Source organism: Mesoplodon mirus, assembly GCF_964341445.2.
Source record: "Mesoplodon mirus genome assembly, chromosome: 4".
NCBI classification, from domain to species: domain Eukaryota; kingdom Metazoa; phylum Chordata; class Mammalia; order Artiodactyla; family Ziphiidae; genus Mesoplodon; species Mesoplodon mirus.
Window position 1 is genome coordinate 83,037,682 of NC_138979.1, and position 20,283 is coordinate 83,057,964.

At 38.9% G+C, this 20,283-nt stretch overlaps 1 protein-coding gene across 9 annotated transcripts in view; it reads left to right on the top strand.

The window, feature by feature from the left end:
* Positions 1 to 20,283, top strand: part of AKAP13 (A-kinase anchoring protein 13) — a 369,334-nt gene that overhangs the window by 278,564 nt on the left and 70,487 nt on the right. For 6 of the 9 annotated variants that reach the window (XM_082618886.1, XM_082618888.1, XM_082618887.1 and 3 more), the window contains exons 11-15: positions 2,922 to 3,292; positions 5,519 to 5,572; positions 8,794 to 8,859; positions 10,763 to 10,955; positions 14,074 to 14,182. In XM_082618886.1, coding sequence (XP_082475012.1) covers positions 2,922 to 3,292; positions 5,519 to 5,572; positions 8,794 to 8,859; positions 10,763 to 10,955; positions 14,074 to 14,182 — 793 coding nt within the window. The remainder of the gene's footprint in view (positions 1 to 2,921; positions 3,293 to 5,518; positions 5,573 to 8,793; positions 8,860 to 10,762; positions 10,956 to 14,073; positions 14,183 to 20,283) is intronic. The other 3 variants (XM_082618891.1, XM_082618894.1, XM_082618890.1) reach the window with 2 other exon arrangements.

Genomic DNA, 20,283 nt, shown 5'->3' on the forward strand with positions numbered 1-20,283 from the left:
TCTGTTATCCATGATTTAAATGGACAATACTTTTCAACAGACCTTATATTAATTTCTAACCTTTAGATCTAAAGATCATCATGTGACTTACCAATAGACACATACCTAGCTATAGAAAGGCTACGACCATACTCCGGTTTGATTTCTCATTACACCACTGACTACTTTCTGGTCTGCAAAGGTAGTGTAAAGATGTGATGAAGTTGGGAAATTCTTTTGAGAATGCTAAAAAAAAAACTTGGAAAAAAGTAGTTTAGAGCCTTCTTTAGATTCAATCTAAAGTTAAAACCACTTGCCTCAGTACTTAATAAATGAGCTCAGTCTTAATTTCTGAATTTGTCCTATTTTTCCCTTTTCAGATAATAACTGCTAGCTCACAAAAATACTTGAGTGTAAGAATATTATACTGTGTGAACCTAATTCTTAAATCAGGATCAGGAATGCAAAACTAAAGAAATCACGTGTTACTATGAAAAAACTCCCAGGTCTTTTATTTTGTGTTTTTTGTTTTTTTAAAAATCAGAGTTAAAAGCACACACCAAGAAATGCCATAGTACACACAAGGAACAAGGCTATGTTGAGGCTGTATGCTAGGCAGATTTCTCCTTTTTACAGAGAAATACCTATTCTACCATCTGCAAGTCATTTTCACACTGAGAAGAGCTAACTTGTATGAAGAATGTGTGATAAATGGAAACTTCAGCTCAAAAGCTTTCATATCTTTTGAAGCCTTGCTTGTGTGTTTTAAAACAGGCTCATCACACATTTTGCTTTTTTGATGCCCATTCTGCTTGTCCCTTGGTATTGTTTTGAGAATTAGACATTTAGGCAGCTTTAGTTTCCCAGGACCGCTGTAACCAATTACCACAGATTTGGTGGCTTGAAACAATATAAATGTATTCTTTCATAGTTTTGGAGGCAGGAGGTCCTAAAAGCAATGTATCAGAGGGGCTGCTGTCTCTTCTTATAAGGACTCTACTTCTTTTGGATTCACGAACTACCCTAGTGTAGTATGACCTCATCTTAACGAATAACATTTGCAAAGACTCAACCAAATAAGGTCACATTCCGAAAAGGATGTGAATTTGAGGAGGACACTTTCAATACAGTACAGTGAAAAAGCTAAGACATCCTAAAATTGTCTTCTAAAGTTGGTATTCATGACCATTTATAGTCTTCCTTTCTGTGGAGAGTGGCCCCAGGAATAGAAACTTCAGGATGCCCAGGTCAATCCTCACTAACTTAAAAGGAGTCATCGATAATTTTATTTTAAAACAAGACCTACTCTGTTTTAGAATCTACTAGGTAAAGCATATAGTTTTATTTTACAATGTGGCCCAGTGAAGGGAACACTGAGGACTTTTCTGATACTGACTTTGAGATCTTATCCTTACAGGGTGGGTTGTTTTTTTTTTTTTTTTTTTTTAAGCTGACCTTATCCTTACAGGGTTGGTTTTCTTTTTTTTAAGATAACAGAACAGGGCAGTTTAAAAGTTGAAATCAACCTCCATTCAAATCTTGCTTCTCCTGTACTTGGGGTGGGTGGGGGAGCCCATGAGACAGTCTGGGCCTCAGATTTCTGACTGTCCAATGGTCCCCATGCATCTTTCTCTCACTCATTGTTTAAAGAGCAATTAACGTAGGAAACGGGATTCTACAGGGTGGGAAAAAAAGCTCATATGAGCTGGTGAGATCCAGCCCCAGCAGTATAAAGAATGCTTTCAGAGGGTAGAGTGCTTTTGAAGTGTTATGCTAAGCCTTTAAAGTGGCACTCCCTTTAGTATGGGAGTTGTTTTCTGTTTCAAAGCTAACAGGGCTCATTAGTTTCCATAATTTTTGAAATCTTTCTTGAAGAACTCTAAGTTTCTTTACTCCTAATTAAAACTGAGTAGACTGACTAATTAGGGAAATACTGTGAAGGGGGAAAAAAAAATCACAGAATACTTTTCTCTATTCCCTTCTCCCTATCCCATAAGAATGCAAAATAAAGGTGTTAAGATAGTACAGTGCCCACATCTGTAACACAGAATTGAGCATGTGTCTTTTTAGACACTTTACTTATCTTTTGGATAAATTTATTTTTTGAATGCCATGATGCTTACCTTTCCCTCACCCATCAAATTATGTGTTCTGGTGTCTTTCAGCACTTAGAGAATGTCAGGCCACTGGGATCAAAATGGCACAATTCCTGTTAGGCTCTAGAAGTTGGCCAGGGAAAGAGCATCATCACTTTATCAAAGGCTGCATTGCTAGGACTGATTATTTTGTGTACAGTTTGGCTCGATAAAACTCAGCCAGTACTCAGTTAAAGGAAAAAAGGGGATAGATTTCTTGCATTTAGGTGTTTGTGCCCAGAATTTGGGCATTTGTGGCAGACTTTAGGTGGGATAAAAAGCTATCCTGCATTTTTCAAAATGCTACTGAAAACAATTAGACTTGCTTTTGGAATATAAACTTCAGTATATCACTGTTGTAGCCATGCACACTACCTTGCTTTTAGTTAAGGCTTGTAAGAAAAACCAAAACAAAACAAAGAAAACCTAAACTTTATATAGTATGAATTTAGAGTTTTCATAAGCAGAAACCTCAAAGACATAGTTTCCCTTCATTTCAGTTGATGGTATTGACTGAAAAAAACTGACTTGAATTAGATCTGTTCCTCTGTAAGAAAGGGAAAATGATGTACTTCCCATCTAGCACCTCTAGTAAAAGGGTAAAAAGAGCATAGACCTCGACCCTACCTTTACTGGAGGCTGTTTGAATCCATCTGTGATCATGCTTTAAGAAAGAAATCTGTTTGAAGCCAACTGTGATCTTGCCTGTCCTACCCACTGTAAAGGCATTGGCTCGATGGGGAATAACAGAGAGCTGTCCGCTTGGTCCTGCCATTTCCAACCATACGTGCTTTCTCTCCATTACAGCCTGAGGAAGAACAGTTGGCCTGTGATATCACTGGATCCAGTTCCTCCACCGATGACACAGCGTCCTTGGATCGACATTCTTCTCATGGCAGTGATGTGTCCCTCCCCCAGATTTCAAATTTGAACAGGTCCAGAGACCAGCAATGTCTTGATGGTTTCTACAACCATGGGGTAGGAGCTGAGGGTCGAGAGAGTGAGAGTGAACCTGCTGGCTCAGGTGAGATGGAAGAGGAGGAGATGGACAGCATCACCGAAGTGCCTGCAAACTGCTCTGTCCTGAGGAGTTCTATGCGCTCTCTGTCCCCTTTCCGGAGGCACAGCTGGGGTCCTGGGAAGAACGCAGCCAGTGACGCAGAAATGAACCACCGGAGGTGAGACGGCAGGCTGTTTATCTAGTCTCTCAGTGTCTGCTTGCTTTTGATTTGGTGTTATTATTAGTAAAAGATTTTAGGAGACACCATGGTATAGAAGAAAGAATATAGGCTTTGGAATCAGGAAAATCTGTGTTCAAACTCTAGCTCTATAACTTACTATGTGGATAACCTTGGCAAGTTACTTGACCCTTCTGAGCTTTAACTTTCTCATCTGTAAAACACCTGCCTTTCAGAATATTTGTAATAATAAAGATTACAAGTGAAATATGTCAGTCACGTGGGTGTTTAATAAATGGTAGCATTTGTTCAGGCCAGATTTGTTGATGAAATTCAGAGATTAGAAAATTTGGGGGGAATAGTTTCATGTCAATTTTGAATTAAGAAATAAACATGAACTCTTACAGTCTCAACACATCTAAGTCTTCACAGTGCTTCATAGAAATTGCCATCTGTTTCTAGTGTAGAGAGTTTTGATGAAGTCTAAATTACCAGTGTTTAATCCTTAAGAGATCATAATAATCATTCAGTTGTTCCTATTTTTCCATGTATCACTCAGTCTTGGGGCTCTCTTGTAAGTGCCACCCAGTCTCATACCTTCAGTTTGGAAGCAGGCTATAAGAAAAGTTGGATTGGCTTCTGACCATTGGCTACCTAGATGAATTTAAGCAGATGGCTTTAAGTGTAAAGAACAAGTGCTATGATTCCTACTGTATGTACAAAGGTGTGCCTGCTCCAAAGCTACTTTCTTAATGAGGACAAGCAGCCAAGGGAGGAGGCTGACAGTTGTAAAACAATTGATATAAATGGTTCACTGGCAGCAATTATTGGTTTGTTTGCTTTTTAAATATTCCTTGACCTCCTAATATTTTGACTCATAGCTATTAAGTACATGTAATCTGATCACATTTACTCACTCATTTATTCTTTTATTTGGCCAACATATATCAAGCACCGCCTGTATGTTATGCATTTCTACGTTCTGGAGACCCAGAGGTGAACAAAGTCCCTGCCTTCATCATACCTTACACCTTCCTGACTTGCTACCCTTTTCAGATTCTTTTAATAACACATTGTCTCATGTAATTTTGCAACCTCTTCATGAGTCAGGTGGGATTAACCCCATTTTTGCAGATGAGACTCTGCAGGTAGTTTATATCATTTACCCAAGGTCAGTGGGATCCAGGTTTCCAGTTTCCTGGTCAGGCGCTCTTTCTACAACTCCGTATTATTCTGGGGTGGAGTTCAGAATGCTAAGCTTGAAAATAAGCAGTTGCTTTGTCTGATGTGCAGTTTTTATATATATTTGAAATCCTAGATTATGTAAAAAGCAGTTTCTAAAAGCTTTCCTTCCCAGCTTTATACAAGCTGTACTTTTTTTTTTTTTTTTTTTTTTTTTTTTAAGCATTCACACCACACGAAAAAATAAGGTTGGGGGAATGATCCCTACAGCCAGAATTCCCTTCCTGAAGCAAGAGAAGCTTCTTGACAGGATATACTTGTCTTAGATGATGACAACATTGAGAAATGAGGATTTATTTTATATATAATCTGTTTTCCTTTATAAACCACTATGGATCCCTTTGCCATGACTTTGATTTCTGAGCTAGATGTGACTTCATGGGTCATGTAGCTCCAATGAGGAAATTGAAGCTCAGATTAAATGATTTTGCCCAAGATTACATGGTGATTTTAGGACTGAGCTAAGATTAGAACCGTATCACCTAAATTGTTTATATTTTCAACCTTTGTGATACCATGGAACCTCCTGTTTGAGTTTATCATTAGGATTGCTTAGCACCACTGTCCCAATACCTCTGGAGATAATGGAATGAGAGTTAGGGTTCACTTTAATTAGTTCGACTAATTCTTATAGTGTTATCTGCATATAGTGTAACCTGAATTGTAGAGTCTTAAGAAAACCCTTTTAAAGTTTTGAATGGCCTTTTAAAAAAATCCTTTTACTTTTATAATTTAATAAACCTCATTCTTGGTCACCTGATTAACTCCTTGGAGCAAGGAGGGAGCAAAGTAGCCCTTCTCAGAAATTATCGGGCCTTTTTGATCATGATATTTTCCTGATTCCACATTCTTTCATTCCCTTACTCCCTGAACTATTTCTCTTTGGCGATTGTGTCTCTCCACAGTGTGATGTCTGTATGTTTCATGCGTTTGTATCCATTTTATTTCAACTCGACACTGACCTCTTCCACCATTCATTTTCAGTTCAATGCGAGTTCTTGGGGATGTTGTCAGGAGACCTCCCATTCATAGGAGAAGGTACAGAGTTCACTAACTTGATGTCACTAACTTGATGGACTAACTCTTTGCCTTTGAGCTTATACTAACAAGCATCTCATTCTGCTTCATCTATGATTAAACTGTCTATTTTTAAATAATGCCATGTCTGCTTCAGACAAATAAAATACAGGTACTTACTAATTGCTAATGTCCATTCCATATGAAATGGTTTCTCGAATTTGAAGTTTTTTCCTATTCTACTTTTATTTTTTGAAAAACAATTTAAAAATATTTTTTCCATCTTGTGCTTTTTGGTGTTCAGATCATTTTGTTAATAGGGTCACCCCAACTTTATCCAGGAGAATTCAGAGAAGTGTCTGTTGTGCCTATGTAATGGACCCTGGGGAGTACTTTTTCTTTCTTTCCAAAAAAAGGGAAAGAACCAGAAACATGAGTGTGCTCATGTACAGGCCCTAAAATATTTTCAACATGTGCTTTAATAATGTGATGAAAGCCTGTCTTCCTAAGCCACCTGGCACTCTCCATTCCAGTGCTGATGTGGTCATTCCTTAAAGCAAGTAAGAGGCATCAGCTGATTTCTCAGGGGCCCTCTCAGTCTTTCAATTCCTTAATTATTTTTTGTCACATAAAATTTTGAAGCTAAAAATTATAGTGATTTATAAGCTGAAAGGTCATTTCTAGCCAGAAAGTGCTGATTTGCTTTAAATTGTTCAAATGCTAAGTTTTGTTTTATATTTACTGTACAGAAGTCATTTGTGACTTTTTCTTCCCTTGTTTGGAAAAAAATTTAGAAATCTAAAACCGATGGTTTTATTACTGTTAGTGTCTCATATTAGGAGATACTTGTAAAGAGGTATTTTTAACTATTAGCTGAAGTTGTTTGTTGGGAAGCAGGCAAATAAGTCTTTCTTTCCCACTTCATCTTTTTCAAATGGGTGTTTCCTTTAATTCCAGATTTTTGGCACAGAGTTGAGCTCAAGTACAAATGTTCTCATGAATCTTAGATAATCCTGAACCTGGTTAAGTTTTTCTCCAGGGGAACAAGTTGTTAAATGCCTTTTTCAGTAGAAGTATCTAAAACCTTTAGAGATATATTTGTCTGACTTTCTTTTAAACTCTTCAGTATGGACTTATTAAAATCATGCACTGGATGACACTGGAAGATGACAAGTTGCTGGATACAGTCCAGGTTAGCATGTAGATACAGCCATCACAGCAGCTCCAGTGACAGTTTCATCCCTAGTCATATTTCTGTACGAAGAACATGGGTTATAATTTTAAATTTTGTATTAAGCCTTAGCTACTAAAGTTGAAACATTCCAACAAGTATTAAAAGGTGGGGGAGCGGGATACTTGTTTTTGTTCTTGTTTTTTAAATCTGGAACTACTAAGTCTCAAAATAAAGCTAAAGAACCATGAATTGTTACCTCCCCCCAGTTGAGGAATTGAGGAAATTAGGATGCTCTCAAAAATACTCTTAGTTTTGAAAGGAATTTTCTGCTACTGTAGGACCATCTGCAGCTTCCTTCCTGAATCCTTAGAAAAGCTTTTCGGATGCAGTTTCTGTCTCCCTGTTCTTCATTCTCTTCATCCTAAATTTCATCCCAGTCTTTCACATCATTGTCATTTTCTAAGAGTAAAGGGAAGTTTAAATCTATAGAAAGAAAGACATTATTTTATTTTTCATGAATGGTAAATCGGCAAAATATATTCAGTTACTAATTTTTTCTACATTCTGTTTTTAATAAATTGGCTATTTAGGCATAATATGCCTTTTTATTAACAGTTTAGAGATATAAAATTAAGTTAATTTTCAAAGAATGGACTTCGGAATCTCGTATGTCTGCAAACTATATCACGTCTTGCTTCCCTCACACAAGTAAATTATAAGTCAGTCTGGTCTTGCTTAGCAGACTAGTAGAGACATGTCTCAGGTGTGTATTTCCACTATCTGCTTTTGCACTTGTGAGCTTTCTACTATTAATTTAATCTGATTTAAAATGTTTTACCATTTAAATTATTTTTTAATGATATTATTTTAAAGATTTACTTTTAGAGGATCCATAGAGGTAGCTCATATTTATTCTCCCACCATTTTCCTTGTCTTTTTTTGTCTGTCAAAAACCTCCCACTTGTCAGCAAAACAGTTATCAGCTGTATTCAAGACAAGGTGGGATTTTTTTGTTGTCTGTAGGTCTTCCCATTTGAAGCTTCAGGAAGCTGATTGGTTTTACTGTTATCCCCCTTCTTAAAACAAAAGCATGTCACTGAGGACCTTAAGGCCAAAATAGTAGCAGTGTTATTTTTTAAATGATAGCTTTTGTTAATCAGAAATCCTCTCCTATGGATGCAGCTCCTTTCACAGAGTATCTGATATTTTGAATTGGTTATTTTTTGGCTGGTTATGTTTACTTAGCATTTCCAACCCCAGATTTTCTGTTCTTGCTGCTTGAGAATAAATATCAGTGCTGAGATAGTCAAGGAAATGGATGATCAAATGGATTTTTTAAAATCTTGTGGGAAAGTGGATACAAACCTAAAATTAAGAGACACATTGTTCACTCAGTACTATAAAATTCCTTTTCTTTTTAAGGAGAGAAATCCCTTCGTTATCATTAAAATACAAGGAAACAGGATCATTGTTATATGCTTTATCTTTAGCATACAAGCCTAGTGAATAGGGTTTGAAGGTGAATCTAAGTGTTGATTGGATATCATTATGAAAGATATATGAATTGTCTGGCTTAGATGGATCCTTAATGGAAGCATGAAAAAAACTGATGACTCAGTGAGCCTACCCTAGTGCAGTTTGTCATCGTTCCTTTTAGTTAAGGATTAGAGATACTGTGGTAAGGGAGTTGTAGGAGTGGTGAGATGTATAGAGAGATTGTCCCCAGTAGTGGAGGTTGGAACAAAGAAGAAGCCACACGTAGGGTGGATTCTCTGTTCAGGGTTCTCTAGGAGGAATTCTTGGTTTTCCAATATTGGACTTGTTATCCTGTAAAGAATTCACGTAGTCATTTCCAACACATTATGTAGATGGACATCAGTAGAACAATTTTAAGTTTCCATGTTTTTTGTTCCAGCCATTTTCTAAGTTCTAAATCAATGTTACATTCCTAATTTTTGGATAATCAGATAAATCCGTCTCTAACCACGCCCTTTCTTTTTAAACCCAATAATCCCATCCCTGTTTCCTCTTCTTCCATTTCTGTTTCTTCCTTTGATGTCATCCCCAGTATGAGCTGGTGTCCCTCTGGTGTGCAATACTCTGCTGCCCTGAGTGCTGACTTTAATTACAGAAGGTATGGTATTGTTGTGTGTCCAGCCGCCAAAGGGGGAATCATAAAATATGGCACTTGAGCTTTTGGCTTGGAGCTGGCTTCTGTGTGGCTAGAATGCATGTGGCAACCTGCTTTGGCTGTGAGCACAGTGTTCTGCTGCCTCTGCTGTGGGCACCACTGATCCAGTTGAAGGGGTACAGCCTAGGAGTTAGATGGTATACCCTGATGCATCCTTTTTGGCTCAAGTGGCTATAGATTTGGTGTTTTCTGCACAGACTTGTCTCCGTGGTATGATAAATCACTTTTCTGTTTGTTTTGATCTGTCCTAATTCCCAGATCCTAGGAATTCCTACATCCTGAGGAAAACAGTAACAGAAATAAGGCAGCTAATAAGATGCACTCATCTTTTTACACTTCCAAATCCACCAATCTCTTTATTTTTTTAACATCTTTATTGGAGTATAATTGCTTTGCAATGTTGTGTTAGTTGCTGCTATATAACAAAGTGACAAAAGACCACCAATCTGTTTAGATTCCAAGCTCACAGATTTCCTCATCATTGCATATTCTTCTCTCAACTAAGCAGCCAGATTTAATTACTACATTTTCAGGTTTAAATTTTGTGGTAAGCATAGATCTGGCTTTCCCAGGCTTTACAAATAATTCATAATAGAAAACTAAATTTCTTCACTTAGTCTGTCTTCTTATCCCTGCTATTGAAAATGAGTTTTACAGAGACATTTATGTGTAGTCAGTCATGATTTCTATTGTCATATTGAAATAAGAAAAACAAAATCCATTGTTTAATTTACTCAAGAAAATAGAGGCATACAGTTTCAGTTCATAATAAGTAATTCATGGCGGAAAAGAGCAAATAGAAACCCTTCTAGACTGGCATACATAAATTTTTTGTAGCAATTAACTTTGAGCAGAGATAACTAAATAGCTTCAGTATACCTTCAAATACAATTCCAGATGCTTGTAACTGAGGACATGGTCTGCTACAGCTGTATTCTGAGATCCAGTTGTAACCGGATGTGAATTATTCTGGCTAGCAACCCCAAGGATGATAGATGGCCAACCTCTCTCTATAGCCTCCTTCTTACAAAAAAATGCTTTTCACTCTGCAAACCACATAGTCTATTCCAGGGATCCCATTTTAGATACCAAACCTTAAGTTTGCTTTTTTCCCCTTTGTCAGTATTAAGGGGGGAAAAAAATTAAACCTCTTTTAGATGCAGTAGCTTTTCAGCTTTTGCCCTTTAAGGTGTCACATGTGCCTGTCTGCAGCTAACAATTCTCAGGAAACCTGTCAAAGCAGTTGTTGTCCAAGCAGGTGTGCACAGATATTAATGCTCCTACGTGATGTGGGATTTCTGGGGGTGGATGTATACCTGTGACGTTATAAAGGTCAACTAGACTATAGTTGAATGTAAAGTTATAAAGGTCCACTTGATGGATGCAAGGGCAAGTCTAGGTCTCCCTCTTTGCCTTCTGGAAGTTACTTATGCTCATATTCTCTCTGTGCCATTTAATTCTTTGGCATTTGCAGAGTTCAGATTCTGGCAAAGATTGATCACATCAGATCAAGGGAAAAAACACACATGAATAAAAGATCAATAAGCTAATGTGGCCTGTCCATATGGTATATTGAAAAATGTCTGAGAAAATGACCTTAAGTGGTTCGACATTTGAATAAGTTGAATGAGGTTTTAAAAAAAAAATCTAAGTGCAGTATGTTTCTCAGCATACCAGGATATTTGTGGGGAATGGTAGGTAGCGCTCATGACCATGCCCTTGCAGATGGTTTTGCTGGGTGACATAGAAATAGTTATGAGCGCGGGAGATACAGCTAAAGGGATTTTGTATCCTTCCTTTCTGAAACTCAGAAATAGAATGAATTAACTCTTGGTTCTGTGTTCAGTTTCAGTCTAGAAGGCTTGACAGGAGGAGCTGGTATTGGAAACAAGCCATCCTCATCTCTGGAAGTAAACTCTTCAAACACCAAAGAGCTCAGACACCCTTTCAGTGGTGAGGAAAGGGGTGACTCGTTGGTGTCACTTTCAGAAGAGGATCTGGAATCAGGCCAGAGAGAACATAGGATGTTTGATCAGCAGGTAAGGCTGAAATGGGTATATGTTGCTAACTTGGAAAAAATTAGTTTTATTTTCCTAAATATGTCCTCATATTAGGAACAAAGAAGGCAAGATTTATGTTAATATAAGGCTAGGAGCTATGATTACTTACCCACTATATAATATTCTCAGTGTAGCACACAGCAGTTTTTTTTTTGTTTTTTTTTTTTTTTTTTGCGGTACGCGGGCCTCTCACTGTTGTGGCCTCTCCTGTTGCGGAGCAAGGCTCCGAACGCGCAGGCTCAGCGGCCATGGCTCACGGGCCCAGCCGCTCCGCGGCATGTGGGATCCTCCCGGACCGGGGCACGAACCCGTGTCCCCTGCGTCGGCAGGCGGACTCTCAACCACTGCGCCACCAGGGAAGCCCCCACACAGCAGTTTTTTAGCACTTAATACTAATTAAAGAATGCCATTAATCTGCATAGATTTAAATACTCCAGCAAAGCAAACATTTTGAAATTAGGAGAGTATCCAGGATATTTTGAGTTTTTCTTCTTGTCTGAGGACTTCTTTTACCACGTCAGTAGTAAAATGAGTCTTGAAGTGTATTACTTACCATTGTTAAATTTCCCAATTCTCAAAAACATATCCTAAGTTTCTCCTTCCTGGGGAAAAAAATTGTCTCATCGCATTGTCTAGGCAATAACTAAGTATTCTCTCTGCTTCCTATCACTGCCAAGCTACTTGAGACAGCATCTGCACTCCCTGTCTTCTCTTTCTCCCCACGTAATGTCCACCACTATCACGCTCTTGAAATTCCTGTCTTGAAGGTCCTGGGCTTCCTTTTCAACCAGACCAAGTGACTTTTTCTTAGTTCTCATCTTCTCTTTATCACTTACCCTCAGGGAGTTTTTGAGTTGAGAATTTGAATCATATGCTTTTCTAGCATCCTACCCCTCTGAGTCCTTTTTCCTCCTCTTCAGCCAAGGAGACTTTGAATTAACTTCTGAGAGGATTCCGGGATACACATTCAAATGGAACATGTCTAATTAAACAAACAAAAAAGTTAAACACCTGTCTCTGAATAGGTGACTGGCATTTTAGATAGAAATGTAAGGAAACATTTCAAATTAAACAAACAAAAACCTTAACCTGTTCTTTGAATCAGTGACTAAGGTTTTGTGTAGAAATTTAATTTTGTATTACATCCTGCTACATAGCAATGATATGACCAAATATAAATTTGGCACTAGAGAATTACCTGAGTAATGAATGTATCGCTTATGCTCATGTGAGGGCCTAAGAGAATTTAGGCCTAAGGAAAATGCAATTGAAGGCCTAAAGGAATCTTACCTCCTTTTGGCCCCCACCCGTGGCTTCTTGGCCTGATACTTTATAGAAAAAGTTAAGAAAAATAAAAAGAATACGGAGAATATATTCATTGAAGTAAATGGTTTAGATTTATTTAGCCTAATGGTAACAGGAAGAGGGAGGGAAAAAATAGGAAACAGTAATTTGGTGACTACCGAGAGCATCTCTGACAAGTGGAAAGTCTGACAAGTGAAAAAGTTGCATTTTACATGTATAGAATCCTTTGGAAGTCATTTGTAGGGCCACGTAAAATACCAAAAATTGTGCGTTTGTGAACAGAATCATAGACTTAAAGCCAATATATCCCTTCCTATACCGCTTAAGCCTTGCGTGTGAGAACTTCAAGCCCATTTAAGTGACTTGCCTAAGCCTCGTAACTGGCTGTTAGCTGAACAGTATTAGCCTCGAAACTGGCTATTAGCTGAACAGTATTAAACTCAGAATTCCAGACTGTTAGTCTCACTGTTTTTTTCCATGTCTTTGAAGTAGGTGACTTTTAATGAGGAAATGAGAACATTTTAATTTTCTTAATATTTTTTATGTAATAACCTTTCCTGAACTGACATTCCTAGGAATTTTAGCTATGACCCTGTTTTATAGTAAATGATGTCTTTCTAATGGCCTTTCTGATTGAGTCTGCCTAGCTGAAGTTATTGACAGTGTAGCACCTTGTGTGCTTAGCCTTCCGGGGGCTCTGCCCACCCATAGTTTTCCATCTTGTGTGCAACCTCAAGTGGATATTTGAGCTGCTGGTATCACTGATGTGCACAAGTTGCCTGCAGCCAACTTCCTGTTGAAGGTCTCTGCCTTTCACTGATGTCATTTTTCAGACCTCACAGTTGTATTCAAAACATAGCAACTGTTTGCCTCAGACTCCATGGTTACCCATGGAACAAGCTCTAAATAATCAGAAGTCTTTGGTGCAATTGAGTTCACCCTGGTAACGGATTTTCATTGCTTCCCTTTCAGCATGTACAGATTTCAGCCTACTATGACGGGAAGGGATTTATGGTAATTAAAGTTAGTTGCCAATTAGAATGGCCTTTCTCAAAGCAAAAGGAGAGGGATCCCATCATCGCTGGAAGCATACTAGTAAACACTAGTTGACTGTCATGGGTTTTGTTGCAGGAACTTCTGCAGTGGGTTGGATTACATGGCCTTGAAGTGGCTGTGAATTTACTGAGGGAGTTGAGTTGTCAAATTCCAGTCACCCTCATGTTCATGTAGAAGCAGTGTAATCTTAGAAGAGGAAGTGAAAATGATTTAGGCCTCTGTCCAGATGCACAGGCAACTTTGCTTGTGATCTTAAAACACTTTCTATTTGTATCTCTGTTTCCAACTCTTTAAAATAAGAATGATATTACTGGTATCCTACTATATCTATAAGTGATATTTAGATTTTCAAAGAGCAAGAACTATATTTAGTTTTGGTATTTCCAGTGAAATTATTTTTATCTGATTATGCATTCAGTAGATGTTTTATTAAGTACTTATGAAGTTTGAAACATCATTAGGTATTAGGAGGGTCACGAGACAACTGTAAAGGATGGATACTCTAACTATCCCCATTTTGCCGATAAGAACACTAAGGCTCAGAAAAGCTAGGTAGCTTCTCTGAAGTTGAGCAGCTGTTTTGTGTCGGGGGAGACTTTTGACTACAAAGCTTGTGCTCTTATCCCTCTTGTGTACTGCCTTATTTCCCTAGGCTGAGTCGGAATGTAAAATTTGGTGCTTATCTAGAAATATGAGAGCAGGTACTCAGAACCTGTTTACTTTTTTTCCTTCACAGACATGTCACAGATCTAAACAACAGGGATTTAATTACTGTACATCAGCCATTTCTTCTCCATTGACAAAATCCATCTCATTAATGACAATCAGCCATCCTGGGTTGGACAGTGAGTATACTACTTTTTTAAATTAAATATATTATATTTTAAACATTTTTCCTCTCTCTCTCTCTCTTTTTTTTTTTTTCCACTTTAAGACCCTATGCCATTACCTTACAGCATTTGCCTGCCTGTTCCTCTGAATGAATGGTTCATCATTTACAAAAAAGGTGACACAGAGTTCAGTTTGGGGATCTTCCTCCTTTTACTACATAAAAATCTCCTTTACACATTAAATTCATTGTATTCTTAGGCCTAAACCTGACAAACATTTTTAGAAACTTTCTATTTTGAGATAATTTCTGGTTTAAAATTACTGTTTTTTATTTATAAATAAAAATATTTTAACTATTTATAACTATTTTCTAGTTAAAAATAACTATTTTTTAAAATAGTTGCAAAAACAATACAAAGACTTAATCACACATTCTTCACCTGGAGCCTCCAAATGTTATCTTAACACTTGTTTTATCCATCTCGCTCCCTGTCTTTATCTCTGTCCTTAAAGATTTTTCTGAAACATTCAAAAGTAAGTTACACATATAATGCTCTTATGCCTCAAAGATATTTTCTTATATTACCACGGTACAATTATCCACATTTTATCCAGTACTAGTTTCCTGAGCTCTTCAAAAATGTCAAGCTCTTGAAGGACAAAGAGAGACTGAGATACATTTTTAGTCAGTTAAGTAAATGCCAAAAGGATTACAGCCAAAAATGATTACTGGAGCTGTATGCAGATTCAGGATCCATGACTACGAAAGTTATGTAGACGTCGTTAGAGACGTCGGGCATCCACAGGCACAGAGCGTTTGCACATTAAAGATGCTCGAAAACATATTTGAATTGGATCCAGATGTTTGCCACAGAAAGGTTTCTTTGGGAAACCCCACTTTTTTTGTTTTATTTTTAAAATAGATTTCTTTTTCATGAGTAGTTGCAGTGTGGGATCTTGATATAAAGATTAAATTTTCATCAAAGAGAGTATGGTACATTACATTCTTTGCTGAAAGATCATGTATTCAGGAGGCTGAAGCAAAGGGTATAACCCCTCCTGGCATTTCTGGTGTTTCTTCAGCGTCCCCTGATATATAACTCATCTTAAAAGAGTTGAGGACAGGAGTAGCTGCCCTGCATTAATGGGATGTTCTGTCTCCATTCATGACTTACTAGAGGCCTTATTTTCTTAATTTCCACGGTGGAGTTAAGGCATAATGGATAATTCTATTAACTTCATCCTCATTTTCATATGATTAGTACTTCAAATACCAGTCTGGCCTGTTGGACTAAAGGTGCCTAATAATGACTTATTTCCCAAGATAACAGGTACAACCTCACAGAACTTGACTGAAATAGCTGTTCCTGTTTTTGTTTGGGTCTTGGTTTGGTTTGGTTTGGTTTGGTTTTGATCTGGCTTTGAGTTAGTGGTTTTGCTGGTATAGAACGAAAGTTATTATAACAAAATAGTTTATAGTGGCTTTGAACCCAGAAAACTAGAACTTGATAACCAGACAGTCAGTGAGGCATTTCAGCTCTGCACCCCCTCCTCCCGTGGCCTGGTGAAGGGCCTGCTCCTGCAGCAACAGCTGCCCAGTACCAACAGAACGTGGCCCGGAGAGAGAGCTTTTTCCATTGTTCTGTGACACACTCTCTTGCCTCGTACATGAAACACTTCATTATTTTTCCTTCAGAAAGCAAGATGGTTTTTGACTGTGCTTTCAGTTGCTAACCAGCACTCTAAATGATGCGGGTCACCCCCAGGAAACACTGTCCTCTAGCGCCACGAACTCTCGTGGCACATCTCGTTGCTGGGGACTTGTGGCTCAGCTCACTGAGGGGTACTGAGATCAGTAGCTGACTGCTGTCATGAGTAGAGCTTGGAGCAAGAGTCCAACCCTTTCATCAAAGTAGAGTACCCCCATTCTGATTTGTCATGTACATTTCATGCAGATGGGAATGATTAGCCAGCCCCACTTACTTCCCTAAGTTAGCATATACTATAATTGGAGGGCTCATCAACTCTAATGACAGTGTTTCTCCTTAGTCCCTTCCCATATACAATTAATTTTCCCAACTGTATTTTTTTATTCTGCTCTAGAAACATAAATTTCTTGCAGATGTAAAAATTCTGGCTGTTAAGCAGAAGGCTAAAACTTGTATCTTGCATGCTGTGCCTTTAAGTCTCAGGGTAACTGGGTAGTTCTCAACTTGCCGCAGACACAAATCTTCATTCCAGATCCCTTAAATACTCTGCATGAGTCATCTTTGGCCATGGTCGTCCTTGCTGAAACTATCATAATTAAAACCTACCCAGTGGTTTTAAAGCCTAAAGTGTGTGGTACACTTAAGATATTTTAACTAATGCTTTATTGTAAGCACACTTAGTGGCTTTGTGACCTTGGGTCCTTGAACTATTAAACAGGGCTAATAATATGATAGGGCTTAAGTTGAATTTATTTAAAATTCACATTAGCGTGTTTCCTGGCTTATGATAAGCATTTGTTATCTTTATGGAATGAGTTCACAGTGTACAGGCAGTGCTGGGGTCCGTTTTTCTCTGACCAGAGTCTAAGCAATGATGAAGAAACTAGAACGTGGTCCCTCATTTTCTTTAAGTGGCTGTGTCTTATGAGTGTGCTTGTCTAGGGACAAAATACTTCCGAAACTCAACCTTATCTCACTACTTCCCAGCTATTACTTGTGTTCTGGCTTCTACCTTGAAGGAAATTAGCTGCTTCTCCCACAACCTTTCATAGCTGTTACCATTTGAGCATTTCTGAAAACGTGTGTCCACCGAGCTGTTGTCTGGAATATCCCATCATTGGGTCACTGGCCAGATTAGAAAAACAGACAAACTCAGCATTATTCCCAAACTGGAATCTGTTTCAAAAATTCATTGATGTAGAGGACAATACCACATAAAGGCGACGACTAAAAGATTTCTGTGTCATTTTCTGGGGTGGAAAGTAGATGGGCGACAGCTGATTTAGGAACCGTAATGGGCAGGAAAGCTGTCCTAGCCCATGTCTTCGATTTGCTGTCTTGGTGGGGGGAACACAACAGAGGCATCTTGCCGGCTCACCTTTTTAGGGAATCAGAATAGCACTGATGCTGCGTGTGTCGTGTGGGAAAATGCCGAGGAGGACTGCCCTCAGAGGAACCGCTCCAGGAAATGTGTTCCCAACATAGGGTTGAGTGGAGACTTACAGCTTGCCAGGAGACTCAGATGGTTTCTCAGTAGAGCTTAAAAACAAACTTTATTTTTGCAGATATGGAATAATTCAGTTATTACAGACAATCCCTTAACAAGACTATATTTTTTAACTTTTCACTGCTTGCACCCAGAAGATGCTTAGAAACAGTAAACTGGTTGTATCCCTGCTAAGCATATTATTGGTGGTAATATTAAAAAGAGAATGATACCCATTAGACAATTTAACCTCCTGGGCTTCTTAATGAGATTTCATTTTGCCCTTCATTTTTCAGGGTTTGTTATCACAAAGAACGGTGTTCACAAATGGCACTTGTCCTTGGAATCATTTTCAGACCTTCACTCATGGTGTGTGAATTGACCAAGTTCCTTATGCATGTTTTGATGGCAACACTAGCTTGTAATTGTATAGCTTGCATTAGACTACGAAAGCTAAGTGGGTCTTAAGAACTTAAAGTGTGGCATTTACATATATAAAATGCACCACATCTTCAAAGCTAAATGATCCATGCGACCAAAGATCAGGGTGGGCGTATAGAAAGTTAGGCATCGATGCTAATGAGGATATTTTATCTTTACTTTCTGTGCTTAGTTTCTCTCTCTAACTGGACAGCGGGATGAGACTTTATTGGAATACATTTATTTTCTTAGGGTAGTTCTGTTTGGAGAAGATAACATTTGATGAATTTGTCAGAACAAAAAGTCAGGCAAATAGACTTTTTATATTGGTCTTTTTGATTATATTGCAAGGCTGGACTATATACGTAGTCATTAAAGTTGAGTATGTTATAAAATTGAATCCCTATGTTAACAGAACATATTCTTTCCATATATGTTGAAGATACTCCTTATTCATACAAGTAGGTTTCTCTTTATGATCCATGATCGTGTGACAAAAGAAGGGGATGCTCTTAGACTTGGGGTAATAAGAGAGCTCATTTTCATTTCCTAAATTTGCTTTACATTTGGAAATACTTCAGAACACACATTAAAATGGTATCTTACTTTTGTACTAGACCGTCGCTGCCTAAAAAGCCAGTGTACATGAATTTGCCAGGTGATCTCTGTTAAGAGCAGTGGCTGCACCCTGTACTCTGCCATCACTTAGCATTTATCTGGGGTGTGGAGTGGCTTTTGTGTTGGGTAGATACAGGGCTTTTTCCTTCATTTTATTTAGGTTATTGAGCTTCCAGAAAGCCTGACAAAAGGAAATTCATTTATTAATTTGTTTATTTATTCAATAAATATTTGAGTACCTACTCTTTTTTTTTTTTTTCTTTTTGCGGTATGCGGGCCTCTCACTGTTGTGGCCTCTCCCGTTGCGGAGCACAGGCTCCGGACGCGCAGGCCCAGCGGCCGTGGCTCACGGGCCCAGCCGCTCCGCGGCATATGGGATCCTCCCAGACCGGGGCACGAACCCGTATCCCCTGCATCGGCAGGCGGACTCTCAACCACTGCGCCACCAGGGAGGCCCTGAGTACCTACTCTTTGCTAGGCACCAGGCTGGACAGTGGAAGGAGAGGGATGAACTTCCAGACAGGGTTCCTTTTCTCACTACACTTAAGCTGATGGACATGAGAACAGTTGAGTGTAACAGAAGGTGATGGATGCAGCAACTGAAAGAAACGTTGGGTGTTTAGGAGCCTCCGACTTGAGACACCAGAGAAGACTTACTGGGGAGAAGTGATACCAGAGTCGAGACCAAGAGGAGTCTAGGAATTCGCTGGGTGAACTAGTTTGTGGAAAGCTAGACTGAGGAATTTGGGCTTCTTGTCTGAGGGCAATGGAGTGATTTAAGTTGATTAACTCGATTAATTAATTGATTCAAACACTTCAGAGACACCACACTGAAGAAAGCGTTGGGGAGGAGAGGCTGGTAGATCAGTAGAAGGCTATTGCAGGATTCTGGTGAGAGTAGATGGTGGCCTGAACCAGGCCGTAGAGCACTGGCAGTAGGGGAAAAGTTGATGTTTAGAGAATTCTAGAAGGCAAAATCAAAAGGACTGGGTGATGTGATAAAAGGATTCAAGGATGGTACCCAGGTTTGTGTTCTAGATAATTAGTTAGATGTTAGGTACCACTCACCAAAGGAAGGAATAAAGGAGGAGGAACAGGTCAGGAGGAAGGGGGTAAGTTGATATATGCACTTGTTCAGTTTGAGCTGCTGTGGGATGTCCACCCACAGGTGGGCAGTGAGATGAATGAGGCTTGAATTCAAAGAAGAGACCTGGCTTGAAAAGAGAAAGTTGTGGAGTCACCACTATATCACATGCAGCTTGTACTCGAAGGGGAGACAGTGAATGAGGGGGTTTGGGATGAGGGGGAAGAGAGCCAAGTACGGGATCCTGAGGGACACCACCACTCCAGGCGTTTTCTTACTTTGAAGGAAAAAAAATGCTGTAAATTATGACTGTGAAAAGTAATATACTTCTTGTTTTCATAATGTAACAAGTACGTATTTGTTGGATGAATTTTCTTAAGCTGCATTCGAATTCTGCATATTCAGAAATAAAGATGAAAATGTGAGTACAGTACTTTGTCCACCTGGACAGGCTCTCCTGGAATCATCCAGGCCAGTGACATAATTCTCGGCACTGTGGGTCTGAGGTGCCTTTCACTCTGTTCTGGTATGATCTGCATGCTCTAACGTCTTCTGTCCACCCACTCCTCAGCCCAGCAGCAGATGCAGCCAACAAGGTGGATCTCCTTCTCCATCAGCATCTCTCCACTCCTCCTTAAGTCTAAAACTCTCTTTTCTCTTGGCTCTTCTTATTCCAGTGGTGAGGAGGAGGAGTTGCATAGTAAGTAAGCAACTTTGGGGTCCAATGGCTGTTCTCCAGGGTCTGACCAGTGCTGAAAATGCTATAGGCTTAGTACTAAGAAATTTGGGGACTTTTCT